General features: G+C 41.3%; 1 protein-coding gene across 1 annotated transcript in view; it reads right to left on the minus strand.

Annotated features, from left to right (window-relative positions):
* The window catches only part of trim9 (tripartite motif containing 9), a 47,813-nt gene that overhangs the window by 23,533 nt on the left and 1,641 nt on the right, over positions 1-22,639 (minus strand). The window contains exons 2-3 of the mRNA XM_031737112.2: positions 4,947-5,042; positions 3,934-4,056 (exon numbers count right to left, since the gene is read on the minus strand). Coding sequence (XP_031592972.1) covers positions 3,934-4,056; positions 4,947-5,042 — 219 coding nt within the window. The remainder of the gene's footprint in view (positions 1-3,933; positions 4,057-4,946; positions 5,043-22,639) is intronic.

Genomic DNA, 22,639 nt, shown 5'->3' on the forward strand with positions numbered 1-22,639 from the left:
TTACTAGTCCCTAAGGACCCCAAAGCGCTTTACACCTCCAGTCATCCACCCATTCACGCACACATTCACACACTGGTGATGGCAAGCTACGTTGTAGCCACAGCCACCCTGGGGCGCACTGACAGAAAAGACTTGGAAACAAACATCCAAGGCTGAAAACCAAAGCCACCTTGGAAATGCCAGTTCTGCAGTTCCTCCAGCAGCCTAATGAATCATCCCAGAAGTATAGAGTTCCCACTGGTTCATGAATTCCATCATTTTATTAGTAAATTACTAATTAGCGTGTATCTGTGTCTGCAATTCACGCACCTTGCTAAGGCTTTAGCCACACAGACCTAGAGGCAACCTCTCGTTGCTGGGTAAAATTGTTCACAAAGAGGGTGCTGCACCCAAAAAATCTTTTTGATTACTTTGGTCACCAGCAGACTGCTGTGGTCGCATGTAGGTTGCATGGAAGACGCTAACTTTTGTGCAAACACTTGCAATCTACTCTCAGAGCAGTAGTGAAACTTGAAAAAGTGCAATGGAAACAGAAAGCAGAGAAAGTTTGCCTTCAAAGTAAAAGCTGTGCTGTACCACTGCAACCATCACATTTTTAAAGGTGCAGCTTTTACTCTGATGGCAAGCAGACTCTTTCTCTGTGTCACATACATCTCTGGGACCAGTTTTGTGCTAGTGACTGCAAGCAACCTTCAACTACTTGCAACTAGTCAGGTAGTACACATTATTCCGTGGGCAGGACTCTAGGCCCGAGGCTTTGCCAAGCGTGCTAACTTAAGAATCAACAATTTGGTTTAAATTTTGACACTATTTCTCCAAAACTTTAAGATAGACGCAATCAAATGCTAAAATGGAGGCTTCAAAACAGGATTCAACAAACCAACAGGTGACATCATCCATCTTTTATATACAGTCTGAGAGCCTTTCTCAAAACCACGATGTTTTCATATCTAATGAAAAGATGTGAGCTATGAACAGATCTGTAAGGAATCAAGTATTACTGAAAATGTGAAGTCACTTTTTTAGGACTTTTCTTGTTAGTGCATTAAAGTGCTTGTTGGAAATTTGAGCCTCTGAGGTTTCAGAGTCTGATGCAGAACAGGAGCTTTTTTACACACTGACATTACATGCATGTTTTTCTGGTAGTTTAAGAATCCACAAAAACTTTGTTCTGCAGTCGACTCAAGAAAACCACACATCAGAACTGCTGGACACTCAGTCCCTACTATTTACAGCAAAAGAAAGAACGAAAAGAAAGAAGACTATAAAATGCTTACGGTGATAGATTACCAATTATGCCAGTTTAAAGGCCATGTGATTTTCCATCTGACAGAAACTGAGAAAAATTGCTTCCTGGAGGGCAAAAAATCTGTCAGAAAAACTTTTGAGGTTAAAAGATTAAGCATGCGGTTTTTAGCCAAAGCCTGCAACACAATCCTTCAGGCTACAGAGAGGGCTGCAGCCTCCCCTGCTCATGTCCGGTTTTGCGTCTAGGAACCCGAGGGTGAATGAGTCAAACAGGAAATTATATTAGGCTGTTGGACACCTATAACAGATTGCAGGTTTTCAAAGGCGACTCATCTTATTTTTTGATTATAATTCATCCAATTTAATAATTCTTTTACGAGACATCAACACGGCATTTAGCATGTCGTGTTTTAGCTGTGCACAGATGGTTTGAATCAGCATTTAGAAAGATAATCTTTACAGACTGTCTGCTTAAAGGAGACCTATCTGGGGGGCCTTTTGTATCCACTCCACGTGACAAACCTTCTGCCTCTGCTGCTTCTCTACACAAACACATGGGTCAGTCCTCCTGATGTTCTGGAATAAATGAACCTGACTCATGCTATGAAGGACTACTTCTCGCCTCCACAGCTTCAAACAACAAGCTCAACGTGCCTCAGTCACCATGGCGACCAGGCTTCCTTGTCAGGAGCCAGGACCAGAGGAGAGCAGCAGGAAGCTCTGCTGGAGATGCCAAGTGATCTGCAGCAGCCTCGTTTTAAAATCAGATTCAATTGATTTAATGTTTTCTGGTCTTTTTACAGCTTTTATTGTGAACCTCGTGTGCATAAATAAGCTGTATTATTCAGGCTATATCACTAGTTGCTCAACTGGAGACTATGTTTTATGCAGCTATCAGCATTTATAAGCACAGACACCGAAAACCTCAGCATCACCAAGAGCAGGACAGAATTGTGTCTCATTCAGCCACAGCTGCAGGATGAATGTTCATGCCAGAGTTAACACAGTTCCTGGAGATGACCTCAAGAAAACAAGCTTCATCGCAAATGATCCTTTCTCTCCTCTTTTAGCTGTGCCTCGTATCTACACGAGTGAGCTACGCTGCCCTCCAGGGGACAATAGGAAATAAGAGAACGCACGAAACTTCGTTTTCTTGCATCACTGACTCTGTGGGAAACTCCTATGATTGAAGAGATACCCCCGAGTAAGCGAGAAGCACATTCACATGTGAGATCAGCGCGGAAAGCACAAGAAAAATCTCACATCTGCGTTGGGGAAATGTGTTTCTCCAACATTAAGATTCAGCGTACGACACATGCAGACACCGAGCTGACAGGCGGGATCAAATCAGCACTGACATGCATTAAAATTCCTCTGTGTTGGAGGTGTGAATCTGTCCAGTGTCCCTTAAGATCCATCCGTCTTTGAAAATTCATCCACTGAGAGGACACAGTTGATTTTTCATGTGCATCGTGCCGCACACCACTGCAAAGTCTTTGCCGTTAAAACTAAAATCATGCCTCCTATAGGCAAGAAAATACTGCAGCAGCGACGGCACTTGTAATAGCTGAGTTGCTGAGCATCAGTTAAAGGTAAAAGAGAGCATAAAAAGGTAGCAAGTTACATAATTACTGTTGTTACACAAGTTAACCAATCAAAATGCTGGCAGGGTAGGCTCCTGTAAAAGGAACAGCACTAGAAGAGTGCTTTAATTTAGCGTAGTTTAGCCAGTGGTGAGAGTTTAGTGTCCCTATTCTCTTCTATTGCAGATCCTTAGAAGAGTATGACTATGTGGTGTTTATTGTGGCATTTTTTATTTACAGTTTCAGGAGATTACAGGAGGCAAGAATGTCACATCAAGGTTGCGAGTTGGTGAATGTAACTGAAAGCCACAGTGCCTCCTGTGGAAAAGTAATTTCCATGAAGTTTACATCTAAAACATATATATATATTTAAATATATATATATATACATATAAGCAGGACTAAAAAAAATAAATAAAAAATGTCTGTTGTTGGTCCTGTATGCCCACATGTTGCCATGCACAAGCCATGTTCCTCAAACCACCTACACGTGTGAAACCTCAATTCTACAGAGCAACCGAGCGTGAAATTGGATGCTGTACAGCACAAATGTATCTCTCCATCCTCTCATCTCACTTATGTCCCCCGTTCAATGTGTTGCAGATGGCTTAAAGAAAAATGCAGCTCTTTATGCATCTGAAATCGGTGGCATGGTGTACGACTTCTCATTAATCTTTATCAAAATCGTTAAGATACTGCAAAACCTAAAAAATGCAACTGGAAAAATACATAACTTCAGATTCTTTAAAAGCAAAGAGATTTTCCTCACGACTTTGTATTTTATCCACTACAATATGAAACTTCACTCGCAGCGCCAGCTCATCCATCAGTCACAATCACCGCCCTCATTTTGTCAAACCTACACTGCAAGATTATACAGCAGCAAACAACCACTATGAAGCAGATCAAATTTAAAGTCCCAACCTGGCAACTTCTACAGAAAAACAAGGATATTTTTAAGATAACTTTGTTTCGGTTTGCACTTGTGTGGCTCATAAATCAATACCCCATTAGGGTTAACGCCTCATTATCCATTTAACACATCCAGCCTTCTGATGCATACAAGTGATTTCCAGGAACAGATCTTGTCATGCTCACTCACCTTCAGCTTGTGTTCGTGCTCTTTGTTTACTTGAGACAGCAGCTGGGCCTTGCGCCGGTTCAACGCGTCGATGAGGGCGTCGCACTGCGCCACCAAGCAAGCCTCAAACTCCACGCCGTTCTCCTGCGGGAAAAATTTACAAGAAGCTGGAAAAGCAAAGCATCTGAAGACAGAAAATATGCAGGAATCTGCAGCTGGAAACAAAACAACAACAAAAGAAACAGATGGAAGATACTTCTAAGGCCGTGTGCATCACTTTAATAGCAGGAGTAACAGTGAAATACAGGAATGACAAAACTTATAGAGTTTAATGATGGGATGGATAGTTTGCTGAGATAGCTCCTCCTCAGACGAGGAGCGTGAGTAAAATCATCATGATTCATGCATCAGCAGAGTAATAAACTTGACAATTATGCGTCATGCTGTCACTTTTTCACACATTATAAGTTTTTTTGGTTGCTCGTCACCTCCTCTCTACTCTTTTACCTCACCCTCACCATTTCACACTGCGTGACGATTATCCACGAGGGGTTTTAATCCCACCTTCCTCCTCTAATCGCCCTCATAAGCTGACCAAAGCTTTGTCTCCACATGAGCATCTAAATTTAGACCTGGTAAATGTGTTAGATGGAAGAAAATAATGTAGATGAATGTGAATAAAGGGGAATTCCCATTAATGCTAATATAATCATGTGTTTCTGTAAATGTTAATCTTTATAACCACCTTTGTTTTGTATCCTGAGCTCAATTTTGACACAAGCATCTTTTACAGTTTTATTAAGATAGTATCTTTCCATCTGGCCCTGTGCACAGTTCAAGCCAAAGATTAGAAAATGTGAAATTCAAATGAATACAATAAGCCTTTTTGTGTCTGCTGCTCACGGCAGTCAGTGGACAGTCTGGGATCACAGAGGGGGATTACAGCTTGGTAGAAGAAAATATTCATGCAGAGTATGGGTGCATGCAAAAAAACCCCAAAACACACGTGTGTGCGCGTGTGTGTGTGCGGATACCTGGATGTGCTGGACCATATTTTTTAGCTGAACCAGGAACTCTTTGGCCTCAGTGGCTCGATCTGACAGGCCGTTGAGGGCCTGGGACAGTTGACCCTTTGGAATAAGACAATAAAGTATAATTACATGGACTTGCAGTACATTCAAATAACAGATGAAATGCTGAATCCTCAGAATCTAAAGAAGGAACTGAATCTAAATAACAATCAGAGCCATAATAGTATTTAAAAACTCCAGGGTCATACACAAAGACTACAACGATCTAATGAAATATAAACCTCATTTTGGGCCAGTTCATAGTGATACAGAACATGTACCTCTAGCTTTTATTCCATTAATCACTTACTGGGTCAAAAGATTCAGTAACAATTTTGTTTATTTGCAGCTTTCTTCATTTCATTTGAAAACAAATTGCATCTTTGGGTTTTTGGAAAAAACACACGTGATTTTGTCACCTTGGTCGGCCTTTTGAAGATTCATCTGGGCCTTTCCCCACACAATTTTTGCATTAAATTAGATTAATGGAAACTGAAGATAACCATGTAATTAATATGCCTCGTGGACTATCAGCTGCTCCGTCACGCAACCATCCTTTTTGTAGTCCTTCATCCTTGCTGATTAGGGGCTAACAGTGGATTTTGTTGTCTTAACCTTTCAATTCAAACCCCACCTAAATATTTCCAACCCCGACATCCTGTTTTACACAACAACTAAGGCCCCAAAACTATTCCGTGAGACCTTTAACACTGACAGGAAAGACACATGGAGGCAGCCCAGCATGAGTTATTTTGGATGCAGATTCCAGCCCTGACAGTTCATCATGTGCTACAACCCCAGATCAGAAAAAGTTGGGATGACATGCACGATGCTGATTTTAAAAAACGCTGACATATTTACTTTGGCTTTTATTTGATTGCAGACAATATGATCGACCTTATTTCATTCCTGCAGTTCAGGCTTGCAACAAATTCCAAAAAAACATTTGAATAGTAAAGCAATAAACAGTTTTTAGCACTGAGGATACCAAGCGACAAAATGTTTCAGGTGTTATTTTGTACCTTTCTTCCTGCAAACACATCTTTGTTGCATTTTTCATTTAAAAATTCTCCACATATTTCCTACTTGGGATGGGTCAGGACTGCAGGTGGGCCTTTATAACGTGGTTTTATTTTGTTTTGTTGAAAAGTGCATAGATGTTGTTGGACTTGTTGCTGACAAAAGTCTGGATGGCGTTTTTGTCTTTGGTTCAGAGCACACGGTTTCCATGTCTTCTAAAAAAAGATCTGGGATTCTGATTTGTGTGGCCAGAACATGTTTTCATCGTCACAGATCAACACGCAGTAAAATTTAAAGTGGCATATGTGAGTGTAACTGTGATTGTAGTTCTTTATAAACGTTTCCCACAGAAATCCTTTGCTCATATTGTTATATCAGCTGTTGATGGATGACAGTGATGTCTGAGGGACTGGGGTCACGAGTGTTCAGCGTAGGCTTCCACCATTCCTCTTTATGCACTGAAATTCCTCCTTCAAATATTTCTTTGAGGAACACCATTTTTAAATATTTCTACAATTTTCTCGAGCATTTCTTGAGAAACTGGAGCTCATCTGCTTATCTTTGCTCCTCAAAGACTGCAGCAAATCAGGATCACGATCACCTGTAGACATCATGTTGAAGGAAGTCTTGTGGAATGGTTGTATGCTAACAAATGAAATGAAGATGAAAAGAAAAATGTGAAATATCTCGGGTTTACACTGAAACGAATGGGTTTCTTTCTTTTTTTTAAAATGATTAACTCAAAGGCACTCAACATGGGCCGACTTACAGACAAAGCTGCTTTTGATAGCTGCTGAGAATCTGACATTTTAAAGTGTCAGAGCTTTCACCCCTGAGACAAAATGCACTGACAGCCTAATAATCACACAAAATGTAATTTGCAGCTTAAAACTGAGATGATATGTACATTTATAAGCATTTAACTTTTGCACTGTTAATGTTATAGCTGGAACTCTGGTGTGTGGAGCACATATGACGGGAAATGCCATTGTTGTGCGTGTGCGCTGACACAGAAACGCTTTTGAGATTATTCATGTATGTGAAGCAAAGGCTGTGTGAACATGGAGGTGACAGGGAGAGAGGACTTGGCCTAACCCTGTGGGAACCTCATTCGCTTGAGTGAACAACCGTCAAGCTGGTGGGTGTATTGTCTTCTGGGAGTAAACGAGGGCACTGGGCCTTATCTAAGCAGAAAGAAAAACTCCACTTCAACGCAGGAAGACAGCAATAAAACCAGCGACTAGCTGATACAGTAGAAAACGCTGTGAAAACAACTCATCACGCGCAGTCTGCTCCTCTTTGTCAGCCCAGCTCGTGGAATCTGACGTTGGCCGGACGAGTGGGAATCAGTCTGCGGGGGCCGACAGCTGACCTTCGACCTTGGTGTTTGGGAAACCATGACAGCTGCCGTTAACATGAGTCTACTGCACTGGGGGACTGTAAGACCTGGTAACAGCTGAGCAAAGATCCAAATGTAAACTTTCTGCAATTGTGTGGGATTTCAAAAAATGTCCTCTGTGTTATTTAGGGCTGCATACTTCAACACTGCAAAGAAAAGAAATGAAAGAGAAGACTTGAAGTGTAAGTTTTCTTTCATATAAGAATAAAGTAACAGCAGATTTCTATGAATTCTGACGACCTGTTTGACCTCTTATAAGTATGTACTTATCAAACATTAGTCTAAAAATTTGGCAAATACTTGTAAAATCAGAAAGTCTCAAAAGGAAAAAATGAAGTCTTTAAATTGCTAATCCTGTCTTATCAACTAAAAGGTAATCCTTTTACAGTGCAATAGCATAACTGCAGCATATTTTGAATATTATGAAACAATGAATCCAGCAATTTGGCTCTCTAAATGCCTAAAATTACTGATTACCAACATTTAAGCATAGAAGAAGAGAGATCATTTACTTTATTAACCCCCAAAGGAAAATTGTATTGTAGTAGCAGCAAATTCACACAAATTACTAAAAAAACATAAACTACATAGGGCAGCACGGTGGCACGGTGGCTAACACTGTTGCCACACAGCAAGAAGGTCCTGAGTTCAATTCATCTATCAGGCCGGGGTCTTTCTGTGTGGAGTTTGCATGTTCTCCCCGTGTTTGCGTGGGTTCCTTCCAGGTACTCCGGCTTCCTCCCACCGTCCAAAGACATGCAGCTTGTGGGGATTGATTAATCCAAACTGCCCATAGGTGTGAATGTGCGAGTGAATGTGAGCGCAAATGGTTGTCTGCGTCTCTATCTGTTAGCCCTGCGACAGACTGGCGACCTGTCCAGGGTGTACCCCGCCTCTCGCCCTATGACAGCTGGGATAGGCTCCAGCACCCCCCGCGACCCTGAAAAGGATAAACGGAAGCGGATGGATGGACATAAACTACATAAACCAAGAAAAACTCATGCAAGCTACTATGCTACAAATTTAAGTAAAAGATAATAAATATATGATAAAAAATGGACTATAGGTAGAATTTAAGATATTTGAATTCTTGCTATTGTAAAATTTAATGAATTTCATAATTTCCTTGTACATTTACAATGACAGGGCTATTCTATTCTATTCTACTTACTGTTATAAAATAACCTGAGCTCTTTGGCTTCCATTGACTCCACTCACACACTTCAGATCATGTGACCACTAGCCACGACTTAACTGCTATTTTGGACGCGTGACAATGTAAGGTCAAACGAAAAAGGCCCGAAACCATCTGGCAGGCACTGGTCAAGCGGGAGGAATGTGTATTTTCTAACCTGTGGACGAGTCGTTGGTTGGCAATTGTTGGGAAATCGATTGGTGAGGGCCCCATCAGCATGGGCCTTGAAACTGGTCAGTGGTCCCCTGGCAACCACTGGTCACTAGTGAGAAGTGCGTATTCCTCAACCTTGTGATAGCTTTAGTCACTAGAATATTGCCCTTAATTTGAATGAAACATACCGACTTGTCTACAACTTGTTTGTCATGTTAGACATGTGACAATCATGATTACAGTTTAGCCTCAGAGAGACCAGTCAGTGATAGAAAAATGAGTATTCCCTGAACAGCTATGAGCTGTGGGTGATCGCAGTGTCAGGGAAAATGATTGCTAAACTACAGCATGTCAGGGTCTACCTGGAAACCACCTGTTGCTAGGCAAAAAATGCATCACTGAGGCACAACTTTTACTTTGGAGGCAAACGATCTCTATTTTTGATTAACGTTTCATTTTTTCCAAGTTTTATTACTACTGGATTAGCCACTGACTAACAAGATCATTTAGAGATTTTGGTGAAGCACCCTTTTTGTTACTTTGTGCGTGTGACTTCACATAGTAACAGCCAGCAACCTCCATGAATCACTCGCCAGCAAGTTGGGGAATACACATTTTTCCCTAGCAACTGTTATCCAGTATAACGAATGGCTCCTGACGCAACAGAGTGTTTCTTCACAACTGTAGTAAATTTACCAGTTTTTTCAGTTTTATCTTCCAGGTTGTTTCTAGATTGAGCTAAGTGTCTTCCTTTCAGAAGTTTTTTTTTTTTTTTTTAAACTTTGTTTTGTGTACAGAATAAACAAACAGGATTTAATGAGCTTTAGATGTGCTGGTGGGCAGATTTCCATGTTTTCAGTCATCTTTATGCAAAGCTTTCCTGGCTCCAGCTTTATAGCTACTGCTCAGATATGACAGCGTTACCAATCAAACTCTTGGCAATGACAGAAATAGAAGAATTTACCAAATGTCAAAACATTCCCTTAGATAAGGAAGACATCTTCTGATTTGAATTCAAATCCACAAAAGAAAAGAAAAACTTTCTTTTTTTTCACTCACTCACTTTTTAGGACAACCCTTTTGGGTTTCTGAAATCAATCAGCTGCACTCTGGATCGCTAAGCTGCCACCATCATTTTAAGATCCTGCCAATCTCACTCTGGTGACTTCATCACTGATCAGCCGGTCCTTCACACCTGCCCTTTCATCTGTCCTAAACTGGGAGCTGCTTTTCACTCTCAGTTCTCTCATTTTGCTCTCTGATACAGTGATGGATACTGTGAGAGCTCGAGCCTCGCCTAGTTAACAGTCAGCTTGCGTTTGGTGACAGAGCAGATGAAATGAAAAGCACTCGATTGTCCGGGGGCGTTTTTCTGCAGTGTCTGTTTGAGAGCCTGCAGAGCTCAGTCCTCAAAACCAGGTCAAAAAGTGCCACGAAAGTGGAGGCTGGTTTATTTTTGCACAGCTCACGGCGACTTCCTGCTCTGCGGTGTCCACGGTGCCAAGACCGGCAGGTCGGCATATGGGAAGACAGACTTTAACAACAAATCAAGAAAGAGACTGAGGTCAAGTAGGAGGAAAACTTGTCGTTCACACCTCAAGTTCTGTCGCAGATTTTTTACATTTAATGACTTATTTTTAAGTAACAGCTAAACTATTCATGGCAGGAAAAAAAAAGACTGAGACCACATCTCTAAGGCAAATATATAATTTGCTTTGATTATTTTTTCATCCAAGTGCTCTTCATATGATTCAACTACAGAAGCTGGGAAGCCATTTTCCCAATATTGCATATAGAGGAGAATGAGAAGATGGAAACAACATGGAAGCTACAAAACTGTTTATGAATTTATGGATCAAACAATGGATTAAATAACATGCTGACATTTATTTCCAGTATATTTGAAATGTTTTTCTTTATATCCTCCTGAGAACCAGCCTATTCATTTATGACCTCTGTAATGGACATTTGTTTTTGCTTTAAATCTTTTGACGTATTTGAGCAACCCTACTAAGTCCTGATGTAATAAATAGAGGATATCCTGGGCTTTCCATTGATATCTCATGTGTTTAGGTTTGGTTTGTAAGTACTAAGTCAGTCAGCTACACATACTGAGGTTAGCTGAGAAACACTCAGGTCTTAGTTGAGCCACACCTCTTCATCTTTGAATTCAGGTGTTTTCAGTCTCATAAAATCAAGAAGACAGCCAGGCAGGCTACCTTTACAAGAATTTGTGGAAGAATAACTATTCTCACTAAATTCAAGTGTGATACTGTAAAATGATGCTGTGAAATTTCTTCCCTCCTAAATGTTCCTCAATCAGCTGTAACAGGTAATATTGCAAAGTGGAAGCATTTAGGGACCGCACCAATTCATTCATGAAGCAGGAGACCACCTAAAGTTGCCAACACTCTGCTGAGTCAATAACTACAGCGCTCCAAACCTCATCTGGCATTAACATCAGCACAAAACCTGTGTGCCGGGATATTATGATAGGATGGGTTATGATGGCTGAGCAGCTGCATGCAAGCCTTACTATTAGATAGAGTGGTGTAAAGCACACTGCTACTGTACTCAGGAGCTGGGGAAACCTGATGAATTAGTGTAGGTTTGGTAAAAACCAGAATGCTGCCTGACTGCATTGTACAGGTTGTTTTTCTAAAGTTGGCCTGGGCTTCTTAATTCCAGTAAAGGGAAATTTTAATGTTTCAGCTTACTGTACCAAGATATTTTGAGCAAATCTAGGCTTCCAACTTTGTGGGAACATTTTTGGCAAGGCCTTTTTCTTTTCCAGGATGACCATACCCTAGTGCACAAATCAAAGTCCATAAAGGTATGGTTGGATGAGATTGGTGTGGAGGAAATTGACCGACTGGCACAGAGCCCCGACCTCAACCCCATCCAACACCTTTGGGATGAATTAGAGCAGAGACTGCGAGCCAGGCACTCTCATTCAACACCAATATCTGACCTCACAAATGCTCTTCTTGATGAACAGACAAATAATTTCTACAGATATGTGTAGAAATATTTCCTAGAATTTTGGAAACTTATATTTGCAAATGTAGGGCCAACTCAATATTAATGTCTATGGATTAATGTGTAGGTGCTTCAATACTTGTATGGTATAGCAAGACTTGCTGATGATATCCCAAGGAGATATTTTACTTCATCCATTTGTTACAGTTTTTATTCTTGTGTTTTTGGTTTGCATGCAGCTTGATGAGATTTTCATCATTTCTAAGATGATTGATGAGAACATTTAGCGATAACTTAAAATGCATGACATTTACATCTCATCTTCCTGCATTTGCATTTTCATTGCTTTTAAAAGAGAATATATTTCACTGTCATGGCATGATTCATGCTACTGTGATATTAGTTCTGGCTGATACCCTCAGAGAGAATAGGGCTTTCTAAAAGTTTCAGCTGAATCCTCTACTTACATTAATGCAATGCAACTTCAAGCTTGCCCTGGGGATAAAATACATCTTGTTCAGGGATAGTGGAAATAAAAGCATCATGCAACGTTAGACTGGAGAAGAGGATGGTGGAATGTTTTGGGATGAGCTTCGAGGGGTTGTTGAGTTAGTGGGGTGGGGGGGCTTAGGATGTCCCTGCTATTTGGAAGTACTAATCATCTTAGTAATTAAGCCAAGTGGGAACACGTGCATAGCATGAATAATTCACTACCAGCTCCGGGGCCATTCTGCATGTTTCATTTTCTCTCCGCGGCCGAGTGAACTAGCCAATCTGTCACAGGAAAGCGCGAATGTCAGAAAGGCATCAGAGCCATTTTGGATTAAAGCACCCACTAGGAAGTGGGAAGTGCAAGGACAGTAGGAGGAAGGTATAATGTCACTGCGAAGCTCTTAAAGTTGTAGAAGTAGAAAAGTAAAAGCACTCAACTCCGTGCTAATTAAAAACACACATAGGCACAAAACTTTCCATCCCTGTCACTGCAAAGATAGCATTTTGAGTTCCCATAACCTACTTTCAAAAATTGTGGCGATACCTCTCTGTGAAATGCTCCGCTCTCAGTGTTAAGTACTTTCTTTAAGTACTCTCTTTATGCACACTTAATCCCGCGTGTAATACACAGTCATTTTGGCTACATGCTGTAAACAGACATAAGCTGACAGAAGGTCAACTTCTGGATGACAAAGACACAAAACAAGCAAACAAAATTAAATAATACATTTTTCCCCACAGCTTCCAGATGAAAGAACGTGAAAATTAATGCAATTTTACACAGCTTGATTACTGATTGTGCTTTTCTCTACAGAGACAGCAACCGGAGACTTTAACATGAAAGGTTGTGGTTGTTTACATGAGCTGAGGCAATCCTTGGAGAACTCAGTTTGCAATATTCAGCCGGCGACTTGATGATATTTTGTATCATGGGAACCTTTTGTTGTTAAAAAATTAAGCCCTGACATGTTGGAAGAGTTAAGAGTCGGCACAGATTGTGTGTCTCCTCTGTGTTTAACAAGATCCCGTACGACACTGTCTTCTGCAGGGAGAACCTAAGTGGCTGGTGCATTATTCATCGCTTAAGTCATCAATAATGCACAAGGAGCCGTTAACTATCCACACACACACACGAAAAGACAGATAAAACTAAAATAATTATAGGAGGGGATTTGAAAGTTGCCACAGTTTCTCCATGTGACAAACTGAGTCTTTGTGTGAAGGACCCTTGGGACAGCACCGCAGGAAATGGGGCAGAAGTGATCTATTCTTATCAGTGAGGCCGGCGTCTGCTGCAGATGATCAAGAGGCTTACCTGCTGGTCTAACTGAAAATGTCAAAGGGATAAAATCAGGCAGAAAGTACCTGATGATTGGAATTCATTTATTTCTTTACTGACAAGTGCACGTGTGGCAAGTGTACATTCTAAGTACTTGGATGGTATAATCTTTATGATCAGATTGCTGGTGAGCTTGGCTACACAGGGGAAGTGGAGGGACCACCAAGTAGTTTTAAACAAGTAGGAATATATGCTCATTAACTAACCAGCAGCAGCAGAATTATGGGCAGTGGCCTAAGCAGAGAAGCCCAGACCTTCCTCTCTCTAGCCACCTCCTCCAGCTTATCTGAGGGAACACCAAGGCATTCCTGGGCAGCCAAGAGATTTAATCTCTCCAGCTTGTCCTGGGTCTACCCCTGGGCCTCCTTCTTGTTAGACAGGGGTGGGGAACTCCAGGCCTCAAGGGCCGGTGTCCTGCAAGTTTTTGATATCACCCTGGGTCAATACACCTGAATCAAATGATTAGTTCATTACCAGGCCTCTGGAGAACTGCAACATGTTGAGGAGGTAATTTAGCCATTTAACTCAGCTGTTTTGGATCAAGGACACGTCTAAAATCTGCAGGACACCGGCCCTTGAGGCCTGCAGTTCCCCCACCCCTGCTGTACGACATACCTGGAATACCTCACCCAGGAGGCGCCCACGAAGTATCTTAATCAGATGCATAAACCACCTCAGAAGACGCTTTTTCATGTGGATGGCCGAACTTCTCACCCTATCTAAGGGAGAGCCCAGCCACCCTACTCACTTCCACAGCTTGTATCCGAGATCTCGGTCTCTCGGTCACTACACACAGCTCGTAGCAGGTAAGGGTAGAGACGTGGATCAACCAATAAATCGAGAGCTTCGCTTTCACGATCAGCTCTCTCTTCAACATGACAGACCGGTACAGCGTCCACATCACTGCAGCCATGGTTCCAACTCATCTGTCGATGTCCCGTTACTGCCTTCCATTTCTTGTGACCATGATCCCAAGATACTTAAACTTCTCAACTTGGGACAGCAACTCATCTCTGACGCGAGTGGGCACTCCACACTGATCCAGCTGAGGACCATGGCCTCGGAGCTGCTAATTCTCATACATGCCACTTCACATTCAGTTGCGAACTGCTCCAGTGCGAGAGGGAAGCCACCACCTGATGAAGCCAACAGGACCACATCATCCGCAAAACGAATGCACGAATCCTTCAACCACTTGGGTATGCCTAAATATTGGTATTGTTTATTTTTAATGCATTTTGAATTGTCGTCTTGAGCATACAAAGATGCCTATGACAGTCTCTATTAGATAGATAAACTAGTACTTGCACCTTTATACTCAAGTTGAGTACTTTTCACTCAGTCACGCACACATTCATGCAGATCTTTTTATTTATGCCAAAGTGCTTTATGCCTAAACACTCACTCAAACTCTGATGGATGCATCGGGGCCAATTTGGGTATTTGGTTGAGTATTTCGCCTAAGTATTTGTAGATGAACTGCTCTACCACCTGAGCCACAGCCACAGCAACATTTTGTGCCAGGTAGAAGGCCCTGGTCAGTTCATCATGTGTATTTCATTCCTTTAAGCAAAAACAACCTACAGATGTCACTGAAAAGCCTGAACACTGTTTCGTAATGGGACCGTGCAACTCTTCCTATTAAATTAATCGTTCGGCTATGTCCATACTTGAAGCTAATTAGACAAGACTCTGAGAACAGATTGATGATAATTACATCAGTGCCACTTCAAGGTTTGCCACTTTATGGTCAGGACAATGACGTTGATGATGCTGATGATAAATCCGGGAGTTACGCTGACAAAAACAAGGTCAGTGCACGATTTAACTTGTGCTGCCCACGTCTCAGTTTGAGCTCACTTTTTTGGTGTCCTTATTTAATAATGTGGGCTGACTGTTTCAGAGCAGCCAGATGTAGCAGAGCAAAATAAATTATGCCGTTTAAAACATTTGACTGCTTGAGCTGAAAAGAATAACTCTTTTTTTCTTCCTTTCCCAGTTGGGTCACAAAGGAGAAATGGCACTGTGGATTTTCTAGGCATTTATCTCTCTCCAGTTCCATGCCTGGAGCAAGCTAAAATATTCAGACAGTCTGTGTTCTCACCCGGAGAAGTTATATGAAAATATGTCAGTGTTTTCTGTGCAAACCCGACTCATTTACCTCACTGATGAGACCTTCAGCGCTGCTCTGCCTCTCCTTCCTGCTCATTCTCTGGTTCACTTCTTCTCTTTGGGGTGTTTGGGGTCATTCTGTCGCTCTCATTTTGCTGCTTTCTTATCTCCCTCTTTCATTAACATTTACACAGATAATCTCTTTACATGGCAGCTTGAGGGGTAAATATCAGCGCCTTTAATGGAGCAGCATCAACCTAAACGGCTTTAAGACACTGAAGCTTACGCCCACTGTGAAAATTCATTCTTGAAAAACCTCAGGCCTGACTTTGCCCTCTGCTCATCTCATTTATTAGTGCTTTCTTAAACAATTGAGCAACCGTGTCTTTTATCTGCACAGAGTCACTTATAAACAATGTTCCCTCTAAGCTGCGCACGTGCGCAATTGCGCACGGTCTCTGCGCACAGAAAATCTGTGTTGCGCACAAAAAAAATTAACCTGAATTGAAATTAAAATTAATACTTTAACAATTCTGTTTTGCAGTGTTAGTCAGTAAGTGACTGGCTGCTCCCATATTGTATTAGAACGATGCCACCTTATCCCATAGTCCAGCCAATAATGCGATTTACATTCGTATATACGCAGCCAATCGACGTCGTTGACAGGCTATGACAGCGTCCTTATGTGCCGACACCGGTCTTTTAGCTGGCAAAGCGGCGTGGCTGATGTGGAGTGAAGCCACGTTAATGACAACGTGTACAACCATTGGAGATGTGAGCAGGACAGACGGAACAATTGACGGAAAAAGTGTGGACTTTATACCAGTTTTTAAATTGTGTTGATGGGCCACGTAAAACCAGAGTTGTGATAAAAAATATGCAATGTTTGGTTTTCTTCCTGAATACTATCGTTGTTTATATTTACTGCAGGAATAAACGGTAAAAACGGCGTTTTAAAAGAAAAAAGGCTCGAAAGCACTCTCCGCCTGTGAGCAAAAACAAACTCCACCCCCCTCTCCCTTTCCTATTCGTCCAAAAAAGTACCATGTCGACCAATCAAAAAATGATATGGCAACGTGGCATCTAGTTGTTAAGAAACGGGGGGAAGTTTTAGGAGTGACGGCGGTGCTTTGATATGTGAGAGATTTGCGATGTTTAGCGCAAATCTTGTGTAGTTAGTGTGTAGTGTAGTCAATAGTTTTGTTGTGTGTGTCAGAACAATGAGGCGGCTGCTGAATGTTACAGGTGTTACAGGAGTGATACATCTCCTGTTGTGGGCAGGTATCAGGCTGTTGTTCTCCTTTATCTCATAGGGGACAGAAATTATTTTTTGGAGTGGCACAAATAATTTGTGTGGCATCAGCTTTGATGCAGAACAGCTGATTGTTCTGTAAACATTTTGAAATGTTTATTTAAAAATGCCTTGGCTGCATTTAAAAAAAAAATAGCTGCAAAAAACTTTGTTGTTTGCCAAACTGAGTTACTTTTTTGAAGAAGTAACTATATAATTAATTGCCCAACATTGGTCATTATATACTGTATTTTGCAGACAGAGAGTTACAGGACTCTCTCCCAGACCACAGACTCAGACTCATAATACAAGTCAGAGCTTTTTTAAAAAAGAAAGAAAGTTGTGTTTTCAAAATTGGAGTTCAAGTTATTTTTACTTCCAATAGTGTTAACATACTACACAGGTCAATGACTAGATTTTTTTTACATTTTCATTGTAAGTGGGCTAAAGCAGTTAATTAAAAGTAGTCTAACATAAATGTAAATGCTATAATTTGATTATTTTAATAAACTATGTAACTTGGATGGATTAGATGCCGGCGCGACCACAGTGCACATGTCTGATGTCGCTCACAGTGGTCCAAGGGACCGCTCAGGGAGTTTGTGTGTTCGCTCAGACACGTGAAAAATTAGAGGGAACATTGCTTATAAATAGGGATGGGTATTGATAAGATTTTCACGATTCCGATTCCATTTTCGATTCTGTTTAATGATTCGATTCTTTATCGATTCTCTTATCGATTCTTATTTTTAAAAAAGGAGAACACTAAGGTCGATTAGCTTAGAACTTTGTTTTATATCTTCTCTTTGAACAAGATAGAAATTTAGTTGTAACATGGCCTTACAAACCCAACAGTGAGATCTTAAGAGATCCAGCCTATGGCTCTTCAATGGGGTGTCACAGGGTCCCCAGGAAAAAAAATTGTAAATGTAAAATAATAAAATAAATATTCTTCTGTAGCAATAACAAAGTATAACATAAATTATTCTGTGGCAATTACACAAGAATATCCAGTAATGTCCCTGCCTACAATTAAACACATTCACTTACCGAAAATCGGGGGCATCTGCTGTGGCAAATGGGTGCAAGCCTTTGACCACAAACTTAGTCACTGCTCGGTGACATTCGTCTATCCTGGCCTGAAAGGAGATGCTACCGGTAGAATGCAGCGAGAACTGCCAGCCAGACTCTGTCTGTCTCATCATGGTCACCTAAATGCAGCGCACAGTAATGGTAGGTTTTGTAATAAGGCAGATCGCGCTAACATAATATGCACTGTTAGTTGATTATTTACCTGCCGTATTAACGGGAGAGGACGTGCAAACGTTACCGCTGCTGCTGGGTTGAGATTCATGAGTCCAGAGCGGAATTAAAAACACGACATTCATTTAAGGTCATCGCGTGTTTTGTGAGCAAATGCTTTTGCATATTCGTAGTGTTTCCTCCTTTAAATGAAATATCTACTTTGCAAGTATTGCAAGTTGCCCTGTTGTCATCCGTTCTCGTAAAGTATAACCAAACTTTTGAGCGTTTGAGCCGCTTAGGCGCCCTGCCAGGTAAATGACGCTCTGCAACGTGGTGACCTCTTTCGGGGCGACTGGAATCGATAAGGGAATCGTTTGCAAAAATGGCAAACAATTCCAAGGAATTGAAACAATGGGAACCGGTTCTCAACAAGAACCGGGTTTCGATACCCATCCCTACTTATAAAAAGGACATATTTAAGGGTAGTGTGAGCTGTATCACTGCACGGCGTTGGACTATTGCTGAACAATGTTCTTATGCACTTACACTAACTAGACACTTTATTAGGTACACCTGTTCAACTGCTTAGCATAACATAAATTTCTAATCAACCAATCACACGGCAGCTCAAAGCAGCAAAATGCAACTCAATGGATTTAGGTATGCAGACATGGTCAAGATGACCTGTTGAAGTTCAAACCGAGCATCAGAATGGGTAATCATCGTAATCATCTCCAGGGTTTACAGAGAATGGGCCGAATGGACCAGTGAGAGGCAAAAATGCCTTGTTGATGCCAGAGGTCAGAGGAGAATGTTGGCTGCCTTGAGCTGGTAGGAAGGAAACAGCAATTCAAATAACCGCTTGTTATTTGAATTCGCAGTGCATCCAACTTTGAAACAGATGGCTACAGCAGCAGAAGACCACTTCTGTCAGCCAAGAACAGGAGAATTAGGCAACAATTCGCACGTCTCACCAAAGCTGGAAAACATAATATTGGAAAAATCTTGCCTGGTGTTATGAGTCTTGATTTCTGCTGCAACATGTGGATGGTAGACTGGTTTAAACAACATAAAAATGGAGCCATCCTGCTTTTAATCAACATTTTAGGCTGCTGGTGGTTTAAACTGGATAACACGTCATGCCATAAAGCTCAAATAATCTCAAACTGGCTTCTTCAACATGACAATGAGTTCAATTCAATTCAATTTTATTTATATAGCGCCAAATCACAACAACAGTTGCCTCAAGGCGCTACAATAATACACAGAGAAAAACCCAACAATCATATGACCCTCTATGAGCAAGCACTTTGGCAACAGTGGGAAGGAAAAACTCCCTTTTAACAGGAAGAAACCTCCAGCAGAACCCGGCTCAGGGAGGGGCGGGGCCATCTGCCGCGAGTGGTACTCAACTGGACTCGATAGTCACTAAATCTCAGTCCAGCAGAGCAGCTTTGGGATTTGGTGGGACAGGAGATGAACAACCAGCAGATCTGCAGCAACAATGTGATGCTATCATGTCGATATGAACCAGAATCTCGGGGGAATTTTTCCAGCACTTTGCTAAGGCAGTTCTGAAGGTGAAAGAAAGTGCATCCCAGAACTAGCAGGCTGTAACTAATAAAGTGTCCAGTAAGCGTATTTTGAGCAAAGCCATCATGCAGAACACCTTTGACTAGAAACATTTGTGCAATAATTAACACATGACACATTGTTCTCATTACTAATTAAATACAGTAATGGACAGTTTTTCTGCTTCTCTTTATGTGGCTGTCCCGACAGTCTGACAGAAGACAGCGGTTAAGGGGGAAAGGACAAATAACCTGCTTCTTGTATGTGAATTTTTAAGGCTTTTCCTTCTCTCCCACTGAGTTTAACAGAAGCTCCAGGTAGCTTCTTCTTCTACCAAGAAATTACAAGAAATTACATCAGCTTCAAGGCTGAAACAAGACTTTAAAATGTTTCCCGGCCACGTGACCTGTTCTGTCTGTCCTCATTAGCTTGCTTTTGGGGCCACCTTGAATGAGAGCTTGTAGAGCATCAGTTTGGGTTAACTTAGTGTCACTTTCTGTTAGACCTTTTTTTCTTAACAGGAGTAAAGATAAAAGATAGCACATGTGCAAACCCTCAGAGTCTGGGTTCAAACCTCCTGATTTATCTCCCTTCTTGTAGCAGGAAAAAGAATCTGCTGCAATCTGTTACCTATTTTCTGCACACACACACACACACACACAGACACACACACGCAGTACATTCAGTTTGATTAATCACCTTTAATTGCCACTAAACATAATGAGGTGGCAGACTGTGACTTGGATTGCATTCAGTGACCTGTTATGACATCCGTGAAGAGTTGAGGACCACTCACTGTGTAGCAATTTAACACACTGATGATACCCCTTTACTCTTTTTAATGTGATTCATAGAGATCAACACTAATGTCCTGCCACCACATAAAACCTTCCAATACAAATCTGAAGAGGCAGACGTATGCCGGACGCGTCACTCTTTCATTTCTGCTCATTCTTGACGACCATTGTGGTTTAGAGTGACCAAAAGGAGAGCTTGGAGATAAATCAGGGTGTTTTATTGCCTATGAGACTAGAAGAGGAGCCAAGAATGCGTTTGAACAAATGCAGAAAAGGAACATGTAGAGCGCAAGTAATGATCTGAAGCAGCATTCATTTTTAGAATGCAGCAGAAGAAGGAGGGGAGAAGTGCAAAGCATGTGGGGTGGATTCCTCGTGGGGTCCAGTATCTTAGAGACCTTTGCTGCTTTGTACTTCAGGAAGAGGGATTTGGCTGTTATGGCAGCAGGTGGTTAAAGTCGTTTACAGCAAGGAGAGAAATGCTGCAGAAAGATGGAGAAATCACAGTTTTTCCCCTCAAAAAGACAAAAAATGCAACTGAAAAACAGAACAGATCCTATTAAATGATATCACCACATTTCCAGCTCTGAAGTGTAAATGCTGCAGGTGTGGATTCGAGATCAAGATCCTTAGTGTGGTACTTTGTGCATCAGCATTAGACAGCAAAGATGAAAAATGCGGCGGCTCAGTCACAAAAGCGCACAGATCAAACAACCAAAAGCTTTGATCAGTTTAAGCATGAAGGGGAAAGCAAGATGTTTATGGGCATTTCTAAGGCTGTGTAAGTATATGGGTGAGCAGGACATGCTTTTTGAATACTGGTTGGTTTTTCTATGGCTACAGCAAAAACCTTGAAGCTCAAATAGTTTTCTTGAAGTTTGCAACTGTGCTGTTTTGGTTCATTTTTATTAACCCGTCTTTCCAGAGGTAGGCTTTTTGGGATAATGCTGAAAAATGTGAAGCCTGCTACTTGCCCAGTAAGGAGAGTGAAAATTTGATTCCATAGGGGCCCAGATTCAATCATGCTGTTTTAAAGATGCTCGGGTGGAGGAAATACACAGAGCTAGGACTGTGTGTTAAATGTGAAGCTTTATGAGATGATCCATCTCTAATATTTGTGTAACTGAAGAAGAAAAATTACCCCTAAAAAGGCACAAATCCATCATTTTCCCTTTGCAATGTAACTCAATCAATACTGTTTGATAAATCTATGTCTGCATTTTGGCATTAGCCCCAGAAATCCAGTTTTGGTCAGTCTCTGCTTCATACTTGGGAAAAAAAAAATAAAAAAATCAGCAAATAAGCTAAAATAGGTTGAGATTTTTAATCGTTACATAGAATATTTGTTTGTATTCTTGTCATTTTGCAGTAAATATTTATCAAGATGTGAAAAAGCTTTTTCTCCAGTGAACATTGTGAGGAATACCCTGAAGCTCCCAAAGATGACCATGTTCAACTCTGCCAACTCTGAGCTTTGAGCCATCTGTCACAGCTCCGTGGGCAGCTTCAGATGATAGATCAGAAATAACCAGGTGCCGTGAGATACAGTCAAAAAAAAAAAAAAGCGCCACCAGCTGAATATTGGCACTAAAATGCCTGGTACCACTGATTAGTTTCTAAAAATACTCTTTTTCCCATTTTACATCCAAGCATGATTACGCAGAACAGATTGGCAACTTTTCATGTAATGGAAATTTGATATGAGTGAAATGTTCGACCCCATCTGATATTCCCAGCAATTTTACAGTTGTCTATCGCATCTGAAGTGACACACTATCTCCCTACAAGGGATGATCGGAGTGGGGTGCTTTTAAATTGCTGTTCTGGAGACGTATAAAACCAGACTGCTGAGTATAAATGAAGAGGACGGGGAGATAATGATGTGCTTGTGTTGCTTGTGCAGCAGCACTCAATACATTCATTGTTTTTTTTGGTTTTATCATGGAAACCAGGAGACACCACCGCTACACATCATGCTCCCTGTGTGTGTGTGTGTGTGTGTGTGTGTGTGTGGGTGCATGTGTGAGTTATATCTAGCTCCACATTCTTCCCTTCTTCATTGA

The sequence above is a fragment of the Oreochromis aureus genome, linkage group 19, assembly GCF_013358895.1.
Source record: "Oreochromis aureus strain Israel breed Guangdong linkage group 19, ZZ_aureus, whole genome shotgun sequence".
NCBI lineage: Eukaryota > Metazoa > Chordata > Actinopteri > Cichliformes > Cichlidae > Oreochromis > Oreochromis aureus.